We start from the raw sequence: 16,455 nt of genomic DNA on the forward strand, positions 1-16,455 counted from the left end.
AAAAGAATAAAACCATATATTATAAAACCAAAAAAAACCCCCCCCCCCCAAAAAAAAAAAAAAAATACTATTGGAAAGTTTAAAGCTCTTCTAAAAAAATCCCATCTGTAACCGGAGAGAGGCTGCTACTCTTCTGCGGGATGTTGTGCTTGTATTAACTGATTTAACTGGTTCACACTCCATTAAGACTGCAGAAGGACATTTAAAGAAACAGCAGAGTTATTTGCTGTGTTTGATTTTAAGCATAGCTACAAGCTAAAGGGTTCAAGACAGTATCAAATAGTAAATAAATAAACTATATTAAGCAACTTGTGGAAGGAATCCCAAAAGGTTTGGCCCAAGTCAAACACTGTCAAAGACGGTTATCCCTGATACTGACCAAATCTATGTAAACTTTTGAATTCGAGGAAAATTGCAAAGAACTTTCTAAAAAAAAATGTATCTCCAAGTTTTCTGGCATTTAGCAAGTAGAGCTACCGTAACTTTGTTAATTCTAACTAGGCTAAAACAAGAGAGGTTTGGTCTGACTGGACTTCAGACGGTGAAGTCCAGTGTATGTAAATATGTGGCTTGGCTGCCGTTCCAAACTCGACCTTAGGTCTCCGTGTCACGAACCACCTCTCTTCTCTCCACAGTTTATGGGCCTGTGTGTGTTGTGTGTGGGAGTGTATGCGGAAGTGGAGAGGCAGAAGAATCGGACCCTGGAGGGTCTCTTCCTGGCTCCCGCCGTTGTGCTCATCCTGCTGGGCCTGGTGATGTTCACCGTGTCAGTGGTGGGAATGGTCGGCTCCCTCAGGGACAATAAGACCCTGCTGCACATGGTAGGGACGCTGGACGAACGTCTGCAGAGTTAGCTGTTTACCTTGTTTGTTTTGTTGTTGTTGTTTTTTAAAAGCGGGATAGTGAAATTAAATGGTACCTGATGCGTCTCTTTGATTAAACTGCTTGGATCTTTTTGATTCGTGTTCTGTGACTGAAACTTTACACTTTGATTATGATTAGATTATCTATTCGGCTGCAAATTCAAACCAAACACGTGTTCATTTTAGAATATTTGTGTCTAATTACATATATTACCACAAACATTACATCTAAGAAATATAATTTACAGAGTGCAAAACAGTTCGGTTCTTAAAACATTAATACCACCAAACAGTTTGATGACCTTTTTCCTTCCTGCATGCAAAGACGCAGCTGTTGGTTTTGTCAGTAACAGAGGAAAATCTAAAAAGGAGTAGGGCTGCATTATTGTGGTTGCTATGCAACCATGTAATTAGCTATAGCTAAATAATCAGTAATAAAGCGCAAAATTAAGTTAGAAACAGAGAAGTCAGTGATGTCTGTGTTTTTGAGGAGAAGATTAGAAAGTCAATAAACCAATGACATAGCAATAATTTAAAAGAAAAGAATGTCTATTATTGTGTTTGACTCAAACAATAGACCATGAATAATTACTGTTTTATCTCAGGAGGGTTTTTTTTTCTTCTTTATTTCTTTTTGGAGGTCTCAAGCCTCTGTTACTGGTTAGAATTATTAATACAGAATGAGAAAACATCTATTTTTTTATTTTTCCAGATGCACCATCATGTATTCTGGTTCAGTTTCAGTCAGATAAAGGCAAAGAACAGATGCTTTAATGCATAAATTATGATCTTCTCCAACAAGTAATTATTTTGTCATTCTACCTCTGTCAAGCAATCTGCAGCATTTTTTTTTTACTTTCATGATTTTTACAGATACAATTGTAAAGTTGTCAGTAGCATACTGCACGTGTTGGATAAGTTTCGCCTTAATAGCGCAGCAGAATGAAAAACTGTAGTTTGATTATTGAGTCAACAACAATGAATTCTTAAATTGAACCAGAGTCTGCACAAAACAATTTAGATTAGTTTTAATCCCCAGAAAGAAAACCAGAAACAGGAGGAGAGACGTCAGAGGAGCCTGGGATTCATCTGTTTTTGTAGCAGATCAGTATTTTAAGAAGACTGTAAATCATTCTACGTTCAGCAGTCTAAACTTTTCATAAGCGAAGTAAAAAAAAAAAAAAAACACTTTTAATCTGCTAAATGTCTCTTTTCTCTCCACAGTTCCTCTGCGTTCTGTGTGTGCTGCTGCTCCTCCAGGCATTGACTCTCGCCATGGCTCTCATCTTTGAAAAGAAGGTAAAAGTTGTTTCATATCGTGTGGCTCTTGATGTTTTTATCTAGCAATTTGATTGCTTGCAGGCAGGTCAGTCTGCTTGGTTGATATTTTTCCTGCTCACCACCATCTGTGTGTTTCTGCTTGTGTTCTTTCCAGACAGTTGCGTTGTTTCAGAGCACCATACGGGAAGGAATTAAACACTACTACGACGATCTGGACTTCAAAAATATCTTGGACTATGTCCAGCAAAAGGTAGGATTATACTTGGCTTCACTTCTGTCAACAGTTGGGACATAACTTTGTGTTTCTTAGTTACATGAAACTTATTGGTTTGTGATTTAATGTCAGCTACACCCTAAGGTAGTTGCGCAGATAATTTTGCACCACTCATTTTTGTAAATCACATACGTTTTTGTTCATTTAATAATTTTTGGATTTCTGTAACAACTAAATATTATAACAACTCTTTCTGACCCCTTACCATAATATTCACTTTTAAAGAGAAACTGTGTTCATAGCTGCAGCTCTCCTTTAATCTTAATTAGAAAAGCACCTGGGTGGACATAGCTCCGCCTTTGAGGACGAAGATCCTCCTTGGAGGAGCCACTCCATCTTTCTGCTCCTTCAGACTAGCCAGCAGCAATTAGCTGAGCTCATTATACGAGTTACTTCTCTGTTCAACGCTGGTAAAAACACAGTTAAAGGGTTAATAGAGGAGCCATGTTGTGATGACTCCTGAAGGTGGAGTTTTAGAAAGAGCAGGAGTTTTTGAAGAGATAGAGGCCCAATTTTAAGGTGTTAAATTGCGAAGTCACATTTCTTGACACTAATGGCATTTTTCTAACAAGTTACTTGATTGTACTATAAAATAGCACTATGTGCCTGGAAAATACATAATACTGCGCCTTTAAAAGCATTTGTAGTGCTGAAAATAAAGCCAAACATATTTGGCTTTATTTTTAAAGCCAAACACGTTTGGTTTTATTTTCAGTTCATCACATCAGGAGTGTTTGCTTTTAAGCCACAATTCAAAGAGAATTTCTGAGAAACTTTTCACAGCAGACAGCTAATTTGAGGAGGGCCGACATCGGTGTGTGGGACTGCATGAAGGAAACATTTTTATTACCAACAGGGCAAACTATTGATCAGAATATCACCCAGAGGCTTTAAAGGTGTGGGAGCTTGTTGCTTGTGCACTTTCTTGCACACAGCCCACTGGTCCTGATATTGTGACATCATCCTGTTGTAATGGCATAGTGCTATGGATTAGAACAAACAGGGCGCCTCTGTGGGAGTGCCATTATTCCTCCCTGCCTCGCCACCGAGGCCATTTCATCTCCCAGTCCTGCTCTGTCTGCAGGGTTGGAGAGAGCCCAGTGTGGATTTGTCACTGAAAGGTAGAGGCTCACAGCAGAAGTGTGACACTTTGTCATGTTTAACTGGGAGGGGAGACAGCTGCACAGAACCTGTTGTCACTTTGAATGGCAATTTCTCAATGGAAGAGTGGGCAGACTGTCTCAGGCAGAGAGGATGGGGACAAGTGTCTAATCAGCTCCTGCAGCCCAGAGGTAGGCAGAGGCTGGAGCAGCTGGGGGACTGGGTTCTACGAGCAAAGAAAGCCTTTTTCCTGACAGGGAAAAGGCTGTATGTTTTTTGTTTTTTTCTTCAGTGTGTAAGCTTCTGGGTTAATATGTATTTGGTGGCCTGTGTAGATAAACTCTTCTTCATGTTGATATCACATGAAATCCTAATGGAATATATTAAAGTCTGTTATTTATTACACAGCCATTAGTGCTAATCTTAATTGGCCATTTCATCTTTTTATGCTGAAAGCAGGAACCATTTATGGGGGGTGAAAGTTATTGATTAAAAAGTTAATGCAAAGTGGAATGATCTTATCGACTGACTAACGATTAGTTAAAGAGCGGGCATTTTCTTAGAAACCTGAGTTTTCTCAGAGGGGAAAAGGGGCTGACTGTCTTTCCAAAACAGGAAGGGCAACATTTAAAAAAAAAAGTCAGCCGTATTAAATACTGACTGAATGAACAGATAGTCGTTGATTTCTCACATTAAACTTAGGCGTATTTATTCACTATAACAAAACAAAAAGCCATTACGTTGCTGAGTCAAAAAATAAATAAACCAATCAATAAAATAAAGTATGTAAGACACTAAATTCCCTATGAACAGGGATGTTAATACATAGTACTGTAAGATGATTTATTTGTCCTTTTCAATTGATATGGTTTCATGTGAGATTGGTTATTTGCTGAGGATGTTCCATGGATGAGTGGTGACGTTTCTTTCTTCTTCGGGTTTTTTTTTTTTTTTTTGGGTTTGTTCTGATGAGGGGCTGAGAAGTTATGCTGTTGGGTTACACGGTTGAATAAAAGTCTGCACAGCTACGCTATTCCCTCTCAGTGTCTGCTCTTTCTCTACCCACGACCTCCTATTTCATGGTGACACCGATTTAGATCACTACTCAGTGTTACAGTACTGTCAGTTTAGAGGAGGGCAGACTTTATCGCCTTCGTGTCACATCAATAATTAGTTTTGGGTGAAAAGTTGACGCTGCTTCGCCATGCAGCATAACTGAATGAGCGCTATTAAGGTGAAACTCAAGGAGCTTGTCCAGCGTTCTTACTTCAACGGATAAAATGCATTTTTCCTTCCAATCGGACTTTGTTTGGACCATTCCACCTTCTTGCTGTTCTGGGATAGTCCGCCATTTTTAAGTCTGTGTCTGACTCTGCTAGACGATTACCAGCAGCGCCCTCTGCTGGATGGCGGTCAAACTACACCACTAAAAGAATGTTGAAGCGGAAGTTATTAGTTCGATCAATTAGAATTCATTTTAATGTAATAAAATTAGTTAAAATTTTAGAACTAATGACGTCTTATTCAGTCATGTGTCTCAGGTGTGTTGAGATGTTTGTAGATTTTTTTTTCAGATAATTTTCTAATAATCCTTGAATTTCTGTTCTGGTTCCCCATCTGTTTCATTTTCCAGTTTTCTTGTTGTGGAGGGGATGAATATAAGGACTGGGGAGTCAACCAGTACCATTTCTGCAACGGTACCGGTCCACTGGCCTGCGGGGTTCCATACACCTGCTGTGTTCGCAAGGTGAGCGTGCCAACGCCTCTCCAAACATCGCCCAGGCTTTTGTGTTTGTATTGTTAGATCTCAGAACTCAGCTGGATGCTGTTTATTGCACACAGTCATCCTGCAGTGATGGTGTATTTGCAGTATGCTGTCGGGTTTGGCCAATCTACAGTTCTGAGAAAAGTGTTTGCTCCCATTTTAATGACTCCAAAGTTTGTTTGTTTTTTTCCTTTTATATTTTCCTAAATATTCAGATCAATAAAACTTATTCAAATGTTGGACAAAGATGAACTTCAAATACAAAAATCTGTTTTCAAATAATTGCATTTGTAAAATGGAAAAAGCTATCCAAAGCAACCTGGGTTTATGTTACAGTATATTAACCACATTTTAGACCCAAAGTGTGATGAGCCACTTTTCGATTAAGTGTCTCTTTCTGCACGATGACTGGATAAAAAAAAAATCACTTCAACAGAGCCTTGCATGAAGTTGTTGTATTATAGTTGGAGTTAATCCTTGGGTGCTGTGGTGGCGCAGGGACAAAGCACAACCCACATACTGAGGCCTTGGTCCTCGTGGCAGTGGTCACAGGTTCGATTCCCAGCCTGGCAACATTTGCTGCATGTCTTCCCCTCTCTGATTACCCTGTTTCCTGTCAAACTACTTTCAAATAAAGGTCACTAGAGCCAACAAAACCTCAAAAAGAATTCTTTATTCCACTTTCTGAACCATTTGAAAGATTTGTTCCAGTTCATTTTTTACATGTTTGACTGAAGTAGTGAACCAATTGTTTTATCAGTTTTTTTATTGTTTATTTTACATTGGCTGTTCTTCTCCTACTTGCACTGACTGAACAAATTAAAATTGTTTTTCCATGTTTGACCACCTTATGAAGCTGTTAGTCTATTTCAGTGTTCTGTACTGGTGCAGAGTTATCCATTGGTAATTCAGTACATTTCTGTCTGTACATGAGTCGATTCAGCACCGTTTCTCAGATTGGTATCGACTGATACTAAACTTCAGATATCAGATATCTGTATCAGAAGTGAAAAAGTGGATCAGGTCAGCCCTAGTTCTAGTTGATTTTTCTGGGAAGTCGGAAATTCCCAAGTCCAGATCCAACTGGAACGCATCACTAGCTCTTTTTGTCATTTGTTAATTTTCTGTCATCAATTAATCATCAGCTATGATCATCTTTGTTAGATCAAACCGACAGGATCAAGTCAGGCTGCCTAAAAAATTTAACAAAATAAAGATGTTTAGTTTGCCGATTGCTTATTTTCTGTTTTGTTTTTCCGTTCTGTGATCACCGTGTGCTTCCGTTTAAATAACTACACAAGGTATCTGTTGCTGCATCACGTGTTGACCGAAAGCTAATTGACTTACTATGAATTGTGAATCCCTAAAGCAAGAGGAGACCTACTTCATTTGTATCACTACGTGGCTAAAACCAGGACCACCGCTGAGCCTGTTTCTGCCAGATAATAGCCAAACACTGATACCACATGCTCATCAACTATTATCAGATTGACGTGGAGCTGCAGCTCACTCACAGCCATCTTGTTTGCTTATCTCATATCCTGCTGATAGACACACATCCAGAGAGCATCCAGGCCGGGACAGAAATGTCTGGTGGTTTTATCAAATGAAGGAGAGGCTCTTGTTATCTGCACAATAGAACTGTAATTGACTCCACAATGAAAATGTATTGCCTGGCTAGCAGGAGACATGCTGCTATTTAAAGCTCTGTGGCCTTTGGGAGATTTTTCAGTTTAAATAAAATGTTAGCCCCCCTTTGGGCCCCTCCACAGGCCCACAGCCACTCCGGTCCCTGAGCTTTAAGGACTGATAATGTGCCTGGAAGCTGAGGACAGATAAATGATGATAGAGTCCTGCAGTCCTCTCTTTTTGCACACACACACACACACACACACAGATTACACCGATTAAAAAGACATGTCTGATGTTATCAGTTGTTACCCGTCACGGCTGCAGTCAGGTTTTCGCTCCAAATGGTCGGTGTATTAGAGGCTTTTTAAAAGACGGAAACATGTCACATACAGTGCTGTCCATATCTGTGCTCAGTCTAAAATTAAATCACTTTTTTATTGCAGTAGCAGAAATGTTTGTACCGTGTACAATCCTCTTTTGCCAATAGGACAACTTTCATAAACGAGTAAGAAAAAGTGTGCACACCCACAACAGGCTGCGGTGAAAACACCGTAGTTGGTCTTCCAGGCCAGTTGGTGGCGCAGTAATGCTGCCAGAGAATGACACAAAAAACACAGAATTTTTGTTATTGTGAGAGAGACACACCTGGATGGCCGCAATACGGAACTGGACCACCCTGGAACCCAGTTAAAAAAATTATCATTTCTGGTCTCCCAAAAACACCAAAAATGTGTGGACGCAAAACTTAAACAAAAACAACTGCAGACACATAAAATTGTCTTTGTGGCCCTAAAATGATTTAAATTAATTTAATAAAGTAACTTGGCCTTTAATATATGAATTACTAGTCTTAAATGTTGTCATTTCAGGACTATTTAATATATTTAGTTGTTTCTTTTCCTTGTGGGACTTTTCTATCAGATAAAAGTTTGAGTCACAGTTAGTTTTCTTTATTCCCTAAATATTCCTGGTCAAATAAAAAAACTAGATTCATCAGCATTTTTCGGTTGATACTTTTATTATTACATAGAAGGAATATATTTCCAGTCATCTTGACTAGAGTTTCCAGTAGATGTGGAGTCACACTGCGACTGTCTCATCTCAGGTCAAACTTTGTGTCTGATTGCTGCGTATTCTGTCTCTTCACAGCTGGGAGAAGTTATCAACACCCTTTGTGGCTACAACACTCTGAATGAACAGGTATGTGTGAGAACATATTTTATCTGCTTTTTTTCTTTATCTTGTTGGTTTTGCACAGATTCTTCACAATGTATCACAGCTCCTGCCCCTTATTACTGGCAACTGTAGAATCTACAGTTAGTATTTTCCTCATCTAGAGAAGTATGAGCCAAAGAAAATAATAGTGTGTAAAAATAACTTTTTCTCTCCAAGCTCTGTTTGTTCTGTCTCCCAGAACAAAGTGCTCAAAAGAGATTCCCGACTGATAATTAAAGATCAACACGGTTACCATGGCGTCAACTTTTAGCTCAGTCTGCAATTAAACAATCATAGCTTTCATTATCTTGGCTTTCAGGTTATTAACTAAAAAACACTTGAACACATACACACATACACTTTTGTGCTCATGCAGCTTTATACAGTGGCTGCACCACAGATGATGAAAATGTCATGGTGTTTGAAAAATACAGATATTAAATTCTAAACACTGCTAAAAAAAATAATAATAATAAAATGAAGTTGATTTCAATGCTTGTACTTTGATTTCAAAAGGCAGCTGAAAATCAGATGAGATATTGGAGCATTTTGAGTCTGAAAAAGTGATGCAAAAAGAAGAGGTGAAGATTTCTGGGGGAATCTGGACCCAGCGACTGACCGGTACCTGCTGTCAACAGTAAATTTACAGAAACACCCTAAAAAAATAATGGAATGTTGTGGGAAAAATAAAGCATTTCCTGTTTCCCAATACAGAATATGAAACTTATGTAGATTCATTACACACAGTGAAATACGTCAAGCTTTTATTTCTTGTAGTTTTTGTGATTAAAGGGGCAGTTCATGTAAAATGCAAAACGTTTTAAGGCTTACTTCTTGTTATAACATTATTCCTTAATCAAAAACATTCCTGGAGTGTTCCCTTCATTCTTTCATGCTTGTTTGACAAATCCTTTATCTCTCCTGGCAACCATTCAGCTGTGCAAATGCCTGGGGGGACCTAGCCCCGCCTTCAAGACATGGCTCCTCCTCAGAGCTGCGGTTTCCAAGATTCCATCTCTCTGCTCTGAGCTCTCCTCCCCCACTCAGCTCCTTCAGACTAGCCAGCAGCAATTAGCAAACACCTGGTGGAACTGAGCATGAGCTGAACTCATTATAGGAGCTACTGGTCAGTGCAACATGGTAGAAACGTTGTTAAAGGGTTAATAGAAGAGCCATGTTATGATGACTTCCTGAAGGCGGAGTTTCAAAAAGAGCAGGAGTTTTTAGAGACAGAGGCCCAAATTCACTACGTTAAATTACAAAGTTAAATTTGTTCCAAGTCATATTTGTTATACAGCATTTTTATAACAACTGAAGATAACAGTCGTTTGTTTGTGCTATAAAATAGAACTATATGCCGTCTCTTTGAGGCTTACAGATAATGAAAAACCAAAATGCATTGTGTCAGAAAATCAGAATATTATGTAAGAGCCATTAAAATATATTTTAAAAAGGAAAAACTGAAAACATGTACAATAATTCCTATGTCTGAGTCTCTGTCCAACTTCACTGAGCGTGAGCTATTCTGCAAAGTAATTTAGTTGCTAGAATTTCCGAGCTGGTTGAGTCGTTCTCCAAATGAGCTGAAGTTTACTTCAGGAAATTGGTGTGTGTTTGAATTAAGAACACTGGTGTGAATATTTTGTGGAACCACGCTTTTTCTCTGTTTATCTGCTAAAATCAAAACAAACAAACAAAAAAACAATTCATATTTCTGGGTGTGCTGTGATGGTGCAGGGGTTAAGTACACCCCACATATGGAGGCCTTAGTCCTCGACGCGGCTGTCACAGGTTTGCTTCCTGGCCTGGCGACCTTTGCCGCATGTTTTCCCTTCTCTCATTACCCATTTTCCTTTCAATTCACTATTAGGGCCAATGAAACTTAAAAAAAATAAATAACGTTGTATTTCACGCTTCACAATTTGTTCTATCACATAAAGTCCTTCTTAAAAAAACACTAAAATTTGTGAAAAAATTCTGAACTTCCTAGACACCAAATGCATCACCCCAAACGAAGCTAGACTGAAGCTCTTTGTAATTTCTGCAGCAGCTTTGGGTTTTTCAGAACTTCTGCTTTCCTTCTAACTGGAGGATGAGGGGCTGCAGTTTCACTTTAGAAATTCTACTTTCTTCTCATTTTCTCCCGCTCTGCGCTCTGGCCATCAGCGTGAAACCCTGCAGGAGATGATCCATGTGCGCGGCTGCATCCATGCAGTTAACCTCTGGATGAGCGACAACATTGGAATAACCGTCGCCCTCTGCTGCGCCATCGGGCTGCCACAGGTAATTGAAAACTCAGAGCCGCAACTCCCCGAAACTAAACGGCTTGGAGGCACCTGGAAACTAAACTGCCTCGTTATTTCCTCTGAAAGTTTCTAATAGATGTATATCTCTCTGATTGTTTGTCTTTGAAATATGATTTAGTCTGAAGTGTCCACCGGTCTCCCTCAGTGACCGCTCTCATAGTTCACCTAATTCATTTATTTTGTCACACCTCATTTTGTTACAATTTTTCCTGTAGGGGACGTCAGATTTTAGGCTTGTTACTAATAACATTTCTGTTAGGAAGAAACAAAAGACGAAAAGCATTGAAAATGGATAGCTTAACTTGTTGACTTGGTAAGTTGCTGTTTATTTTTTTGCTCCTATTTTTAATTTTGCACACGTATAAATAGTTCCTCTGTGTCAAGCGATGGGTATAATTTGCAGCAACTTGTTGCAGTTAGAGTATGTTTAAAAAATTATTTTATGTAATCTGTATGAAAAGAGTGCGCTTACAAATGATTTCAGAATAGAAAACGGACTCATACGAGATTGGCTTCTGCTAAATTCACTGAATAAATCATCTGTTGAGGTTTTAAATTTTACCCGATTGTTAATGTTTACGTCACAACACGGACGCTATGAAGCTTACAGGATATTTGCCTGCGCTGTAGACGGCCGTCCTCCACTGTGAAGAGAGAAGTGCCGAGCCAAACGAGGCAGCTGTTGATGTTAGTTTGATATGTGGAAGTGATATTCTCAACCGTTGTTCTTCAACGGTTTGGCTGCGTTATTTTTCCCTTTGCTGTGGCGCACTGCACTAAGTTAATGATACCCACATCTCCAGGTTTTATTTCACTAACAGGATTGTTTAACTGCGGCACAGCGGCTCTGGATCACATGTACATTAATAACTTTTTGGCCCTCCAGCAATGCGCAGATGCACAAAATTTCCAGTTGTAAACAATAACATGCTACACTATTTTCTACTTGTCTTTTAACTAAATTATGACAATTATTCATTAAGAAAATAATGACATTGTCTATGAAAATAGGTAATCTTATAACAAATAGTATTTTAAGTAATATAAATATTTATGTTACACTTTGTTGACATACATTTTAAGAATGTACTGAAGTGTTTCTGAAGCGCAAATGAGCCAAAGGTACGGATCGTGCTTCCTGAACGGATCATTCACTGACAGGAAACGCCACAATCGCCAAATGTGTTTTTTCGACATTCGCGGAATATAGACAAAGATTTGCTCACATTTGTAATGGAAACACAGCTGATGAGTGTTCCCCCACCTGCAGCTGCTGGGCATCATCCTGAGCTGCGTCTTCTGGAACCTGCTGGTGGACATGAGCGAGTCGGCCGACATGGTAGACTTCAAGCTGAAGAAGTCCGAGTTCGAGTACAGCGAGCTGGACCTGGCGGGCGCCGGCTGGTGCCTGTGCCTGCCCAGGGATGGCGGCTACCTGCCCGTGCCGGCCTCCGAGCCCGAGCTTGACCCCATTGACATTCACCTGGAGAAGCTGAAGAAGCAGCCGCCCCGGACCCACGCCCAGCTCAGGGAGCTGCAGCAGTCCCGGTCGGCCAGTGGCCTGGACGAGGTCGACGTGGGCCGGCGGCAGAAACGGGACCACTGAGTTCATCTCCCGTCCAGCCTGGGTTTTTTTTTTTTTTTGTTTGTTTTTTTGTGTTTTTTTTATTTTGTTTTTTTTTGTTTTGTTATTGTTATTATTGTTTTTTTGTTTGTTTGTTTTGCCTTTTGGGGTTTTTATGCCTTTCTTTTTTTATTTCCTTGTCGGTGTAATTGATGACATTCATTTCGGTTGTGTTGCACTACTCAAAGTTTGTACGCGAACCATTGAATCAAAAGGAAGTGGGTCGGCAAAAGGGATCAGAAGTACTTTTCGCACTTTGTTTACAGCAAATTTCAAACAAAATTCCTTTTAAAAGAGAGATTTCCTTTGTTTTGTCAGTCATTTTATATTTTTTTAAGCCTTGACTGAGCCACGGCTCATGTGCTAAAGCTTACCTCAGGCTATTTTGAAAATAGCCCAGTAGTCAGAGGACGAAACAGTTTTGGTTGTATAAATAAATTAATGGTTGCTTTTCAATGTGTGAGAATAGGACTAGCCAGGTGTGTCTTGCTTGTAGCGTCTGTGACGGATTTATACAGTTTGTGTAATGTTTTTATTTTTATTTTTATGATTTTTAATTTAATTTTGTGCAATCACTGTGCATTGTAAGACTGATGTTTGTGAAATAACATGGGATGCATGTTTTGTACTGTATATGAAGTCATTTTAATGAAGAGGAAGAAAAAAAAGCTCTGTACTTGAGGCTTTTCCATTTTAATAAAAATGTTTTTATTCCTTCCATCTTTAAAGGAATTCCTAAAGGCATTATCCACCTGACCCGGAAAAAAAAAAAAAGAAAAACGGACAGTTTTTGTATGAGTTGCATTATTTTGAGCTTCCTCCCAGCTCCTGCCTTGTATAAACACTAATGTTCTTGTCAATAAAGCTGAATTTGTCTACTTATTTCACTGTTTTATTTCATTACTGAGAATTGAACACTCACTATTCAAGGACATGAATATCGCTTAAAAATAGATATTCGAACCATTATGTTCCTTTCTCAGTGCTGCATAACACAACAGACATGTTGTAATTTGTTCAAATAAGACAATGGGCTCTTTGCACCTCAGCTTCCGCGTTCAGGGAAAAGCGGCTCGATTGTTTCCGATCCAATACAAATATCATTTTGCACTAGGGCTTGGCCAAGGTTTGTACATCGATCCAAAGGTTTTAGATGTTCGCCTCGTTATACATTCACTGATACGAAGGTGAGTTTTACTTAAACTTTGTGGCCAACATTAACCTTAGCTTATGCTAGTAGGCAATATTCTCGGACATTGTTCTTGTAAAAATGTGCTATTTAATTATCTAAACATTCTAACGGACAATGTTTTTACCTAATTTTCAAGTATATTATGTGTGTTTATTGTCGTTAGTGTCACAGACTAACGGGGAGGTTACGGTTCGGACTTTTTACTTCCGAAGCCTGACGGAGCTCAACAAGCCTCATAGCTTGACAGTAGCGCAGCTCTGGTGTCAGAGATCTGGTTCCGCTGACCATTCAGGTTAAAAGTTGCTGCTTTTAGAAAATATGACCGTGTCTTTTAAGGTCTCCGTGTTATTTCGTTTTATTACCTTTGCATGTTTCTTGTGCAGAGCTCAGATAGGACGGTGTTTACAGCAGTATGTACAGGCGGATCAGTTGCTCGGCTGTCTGGCTCTGGTCTGCTCTCTCGTTCCCATATACTCGCTTTTTCAGGCTGAATACAGAAGTGATTCCATGGAAATANCTCAGGGAGGCTCCTTTATTTACCATCCGTATCCCTGGTATTCTTAGGCTGGTCCGGAGTGAAGTGAAGGCTGCAAACTTTGTGTTGTGCAGCGTTAGCTTTAACTGGTAGTGACAAATATTTACAAGCCACCATCTTCTTAATTCAGGATCGCTTGGAAATTAATGAAAACTTAAAAGCTCATTATATTAGGAAGACAACAACGTTCATAGTATTGCGTTTTTTGCATCTGAAATCCAACTTAGTCTTTTCTACCAGTCATGGTAACTCAAAGTGGAAACAAGTTAGCCGCATTAGCTCCTGGAGATGTGACGTCAACGCCGTAGGTGCAAAGAGCCCATTTCACAAATCTGAATTTATAGTGATTTTTATTTTCTAATTCATATCAACTCCAATTGTCTTCAAATCAATAGCATCACTGCCTAATTCACTGTTTTTGTTATTTTATTTCTACATGGCAAATAGTTTTTCAGTAGAGAGATAGAAAGCCAATAAATCCAGCAGTCACGATGCTGCGTCAGAAACAGCTAATTTTTTTCACCTCTTGTGATGTGATGTGATCAACAACCAGCAGGTTGCTACTGGTGGAAAAGACGAAGTAGATGAAGTAGGAAGTGGCAGGAGGAGGATTATAATTACGTTTAATGACTTAACACCGAACAAACTTAATCATTTCGCCGTGAAAACTCAATTTCACGGCGAAATTGAGTTTTTTTGAATATCAACAAAACGGAATATCAGCAAAATTTTTGCGCACATTTGGAAACGCAGCTGATGGACTTTCGACCTGCTTCTCGTCCAATGAGTGCTGAGATAGGCTGCAGTCCCGCCCCCAAGAACCTTCCAGGGTAAGCGGCTGCACAAAGGACGGATGGATAGATCAGGGTTATGTATATATTTGAGAATGTTTCATTTTCATAAACTACTTGACATGTACAAATTATGGAAAATTCACAATAAATCCAAACTTTTGCACCTGAATTGTTTTGTTGTACAAATACTTCTAACTGCATTAAGAAACTTATAGCTGCCAGTGAATGTGATGTTTCATAATGAATGTAGATATAAGGTTCTGACCAGTGATCCTGACATGCCAGGATCGGGTAGTCCAAGTCATTTCAGGAGCCAAATCTCCGTCTTGTTTCATCTTTCCTATGTTTTAAATGTTGTATTTTAATTAAATTGACAAGCAACACACGAACACACACATGCGCCTCTTTTTCCAGCTGCAGGTCACTAATCTTTCTCTCCCCCCTCCCTCAGTCTCTTAGATAATCAACGGAGCGCGCAGATGGAATAATTACACAGCTTTCTGTTGCCTAAAACAGAAAATCCTCAAGAGCAGGGTGTGTGAACGTCAAAATAACCTGTGATTATGATAATGTGGCCATGTGTTTTGCCATAAGAGGAGCAACAGACACTTTTTACTCTTTTATCTGTCACGGGACAGGCTCACTATTTATATCCATGTTGCACAAGTGTTGAGCTCAGATAATAGAGCACAATTCCACTATACTCCCTGGAAATGGCCGAAATGACACTAAACGGCCCTCGCGGTGCTCACATGTTGTCAACAACCTTCAGCAAGCTCTGCAGGGAGCAGATGAACTACAAATTATCTCTAATTTGGTTCGTGTCATTATGTCGTATTTCATAAACATCCCTTCCACCTTGTGAAAAATCAAAACATGCCGTTTCCATCGGGGGTTTTGTGTTTGGTTTACAGACAAAACGACAGTGAAAATAAATCCTTGAGAGAGGGAACAAAGAAATTGGCCACCTTGTTCTGTGTATCTGGAAATCTTAGAGTCAAATCTGTGGCCGAATCTCTGAAAACCCAGGTGAAAAAAAAATCTGCATAAATGTACTAAAATATAATAGGATATATTTCAGAAATTATAGTAAAATTAATTTTAAGAGTGCTATTTTGAAACAGCTTATTTTGTCCCTACCAAATATTTTGCTGAATTTAAATACTATGAAATCTCATTTTAAAGTGCACATTGTGTGCTGAAGTGGAAAAACTCTATATGTACTTATTTTACTTTAAATATATTTGAACTTCTGTGCTTATTTTATGCTTTAGTAACTCATTTTGATGACATTTAAAGCGTATTTATAATGGCTTTACTTTGAACTTACATTAAAAATACAATACATTGTGAACACATTAAAACTCTTTCAATGACTCTTTATAAATATTTTAATTACTAGTGTAAAAAAAAACTTAATTTACTGAAAGACTTTTATCATGCACAGCAGAATATAACATGCAGACTGCACAACGTCTTCTAAAAAAAAGTCCTAAATATGTAACAAAACAACAATAAAATAATCATCCACTCAGAAATAAGCATTTATGCTTTGATTTAGTTACATTTCTGATTGCTCTTCAAGTTGAGCTTTACAACATTTTGACTTTTAGCAGCCATTTTTTATTGGGCCGTCATCATTATTTCATATTTCATTGCGTCATCTGGGACCAGTGTATCTGACGCTCAGTGCATGTTGCTTCTTGAACTTCCATCACATGGTGGAGTAATTGGAAGGTGGTGCTCACAGTTAGGCTGAAATAAAGTGCTATCTGCTGCCTAAATTCAGACGCAATTGCACTTTTTTTTTTTTTTTTTTTTTTTTTTACAAAAAAAAACCCCCAAATTTTAAAATTTTAACTATTTTCTAAAA

General features: G+C 38.8%; 1 protein-coding gene across 1 annotated transcript in view; it reads left to right on the forward strand.

The window, feature by feature from the left end:
* Positions 1-12,943, forward strand: part of LOC106937729 (tetraspanin-15) — an 18,918-nt gene extending 5,975 nt beyond the window's left edge. Inside the window, exons 2-9 of the mRNA XM_015019386.1 lie at positions 636-821; positions 2,088-2,162; positions 2,299-2,394; positions 5,153-5,266; positions 8,066-8,116; positions 10,298-10,414; positions 11,708-12,092; positions 12,157-12,943. Coding sequence (XP_014874872.1) covers positions 636-821; positions 2,088-2,162; positions 2,299-2,394; positions 5,153-5,266; positions 8,066-8,116; positions 10,298-10,414; positions 11,708-12,043 — 975 coding nt within the window. The 3' untranslated portion in view covers positions 12,044-12,092; positions 12,157-12,943. The remainder of the gene's footprint in view (positions 1-635; positions 822-2,087; positions 2,163-2,298; positions 2,395-5,152; positions 5,267-8,065; positions 8,117-10,297; positions 10,415-11,707; positions 12,093-12,156) is intronic.
* The last annotated feature ends 3,512 nt before the right edge of the window (positions 12,944-16,455 follow it).

Source organism: Poecilia latipinna, unplaced genomic scaffold, assembly GCF_001443285.1.
Source record: "Poecilia latipinna isolate Pla-1442-1.1 unplaced genomic scaffold, P_latipinna-1.0 Scaffold2424, whole genome shotgun sequence".
Classification (NCBI taxonomy): domain Eukaryota; kingdom Metazoa; phylum Chordata; class Actinopteri; order Cyprinodontiformes; family Poeciliidae; genus Poecilia; species Poecilia latipinna.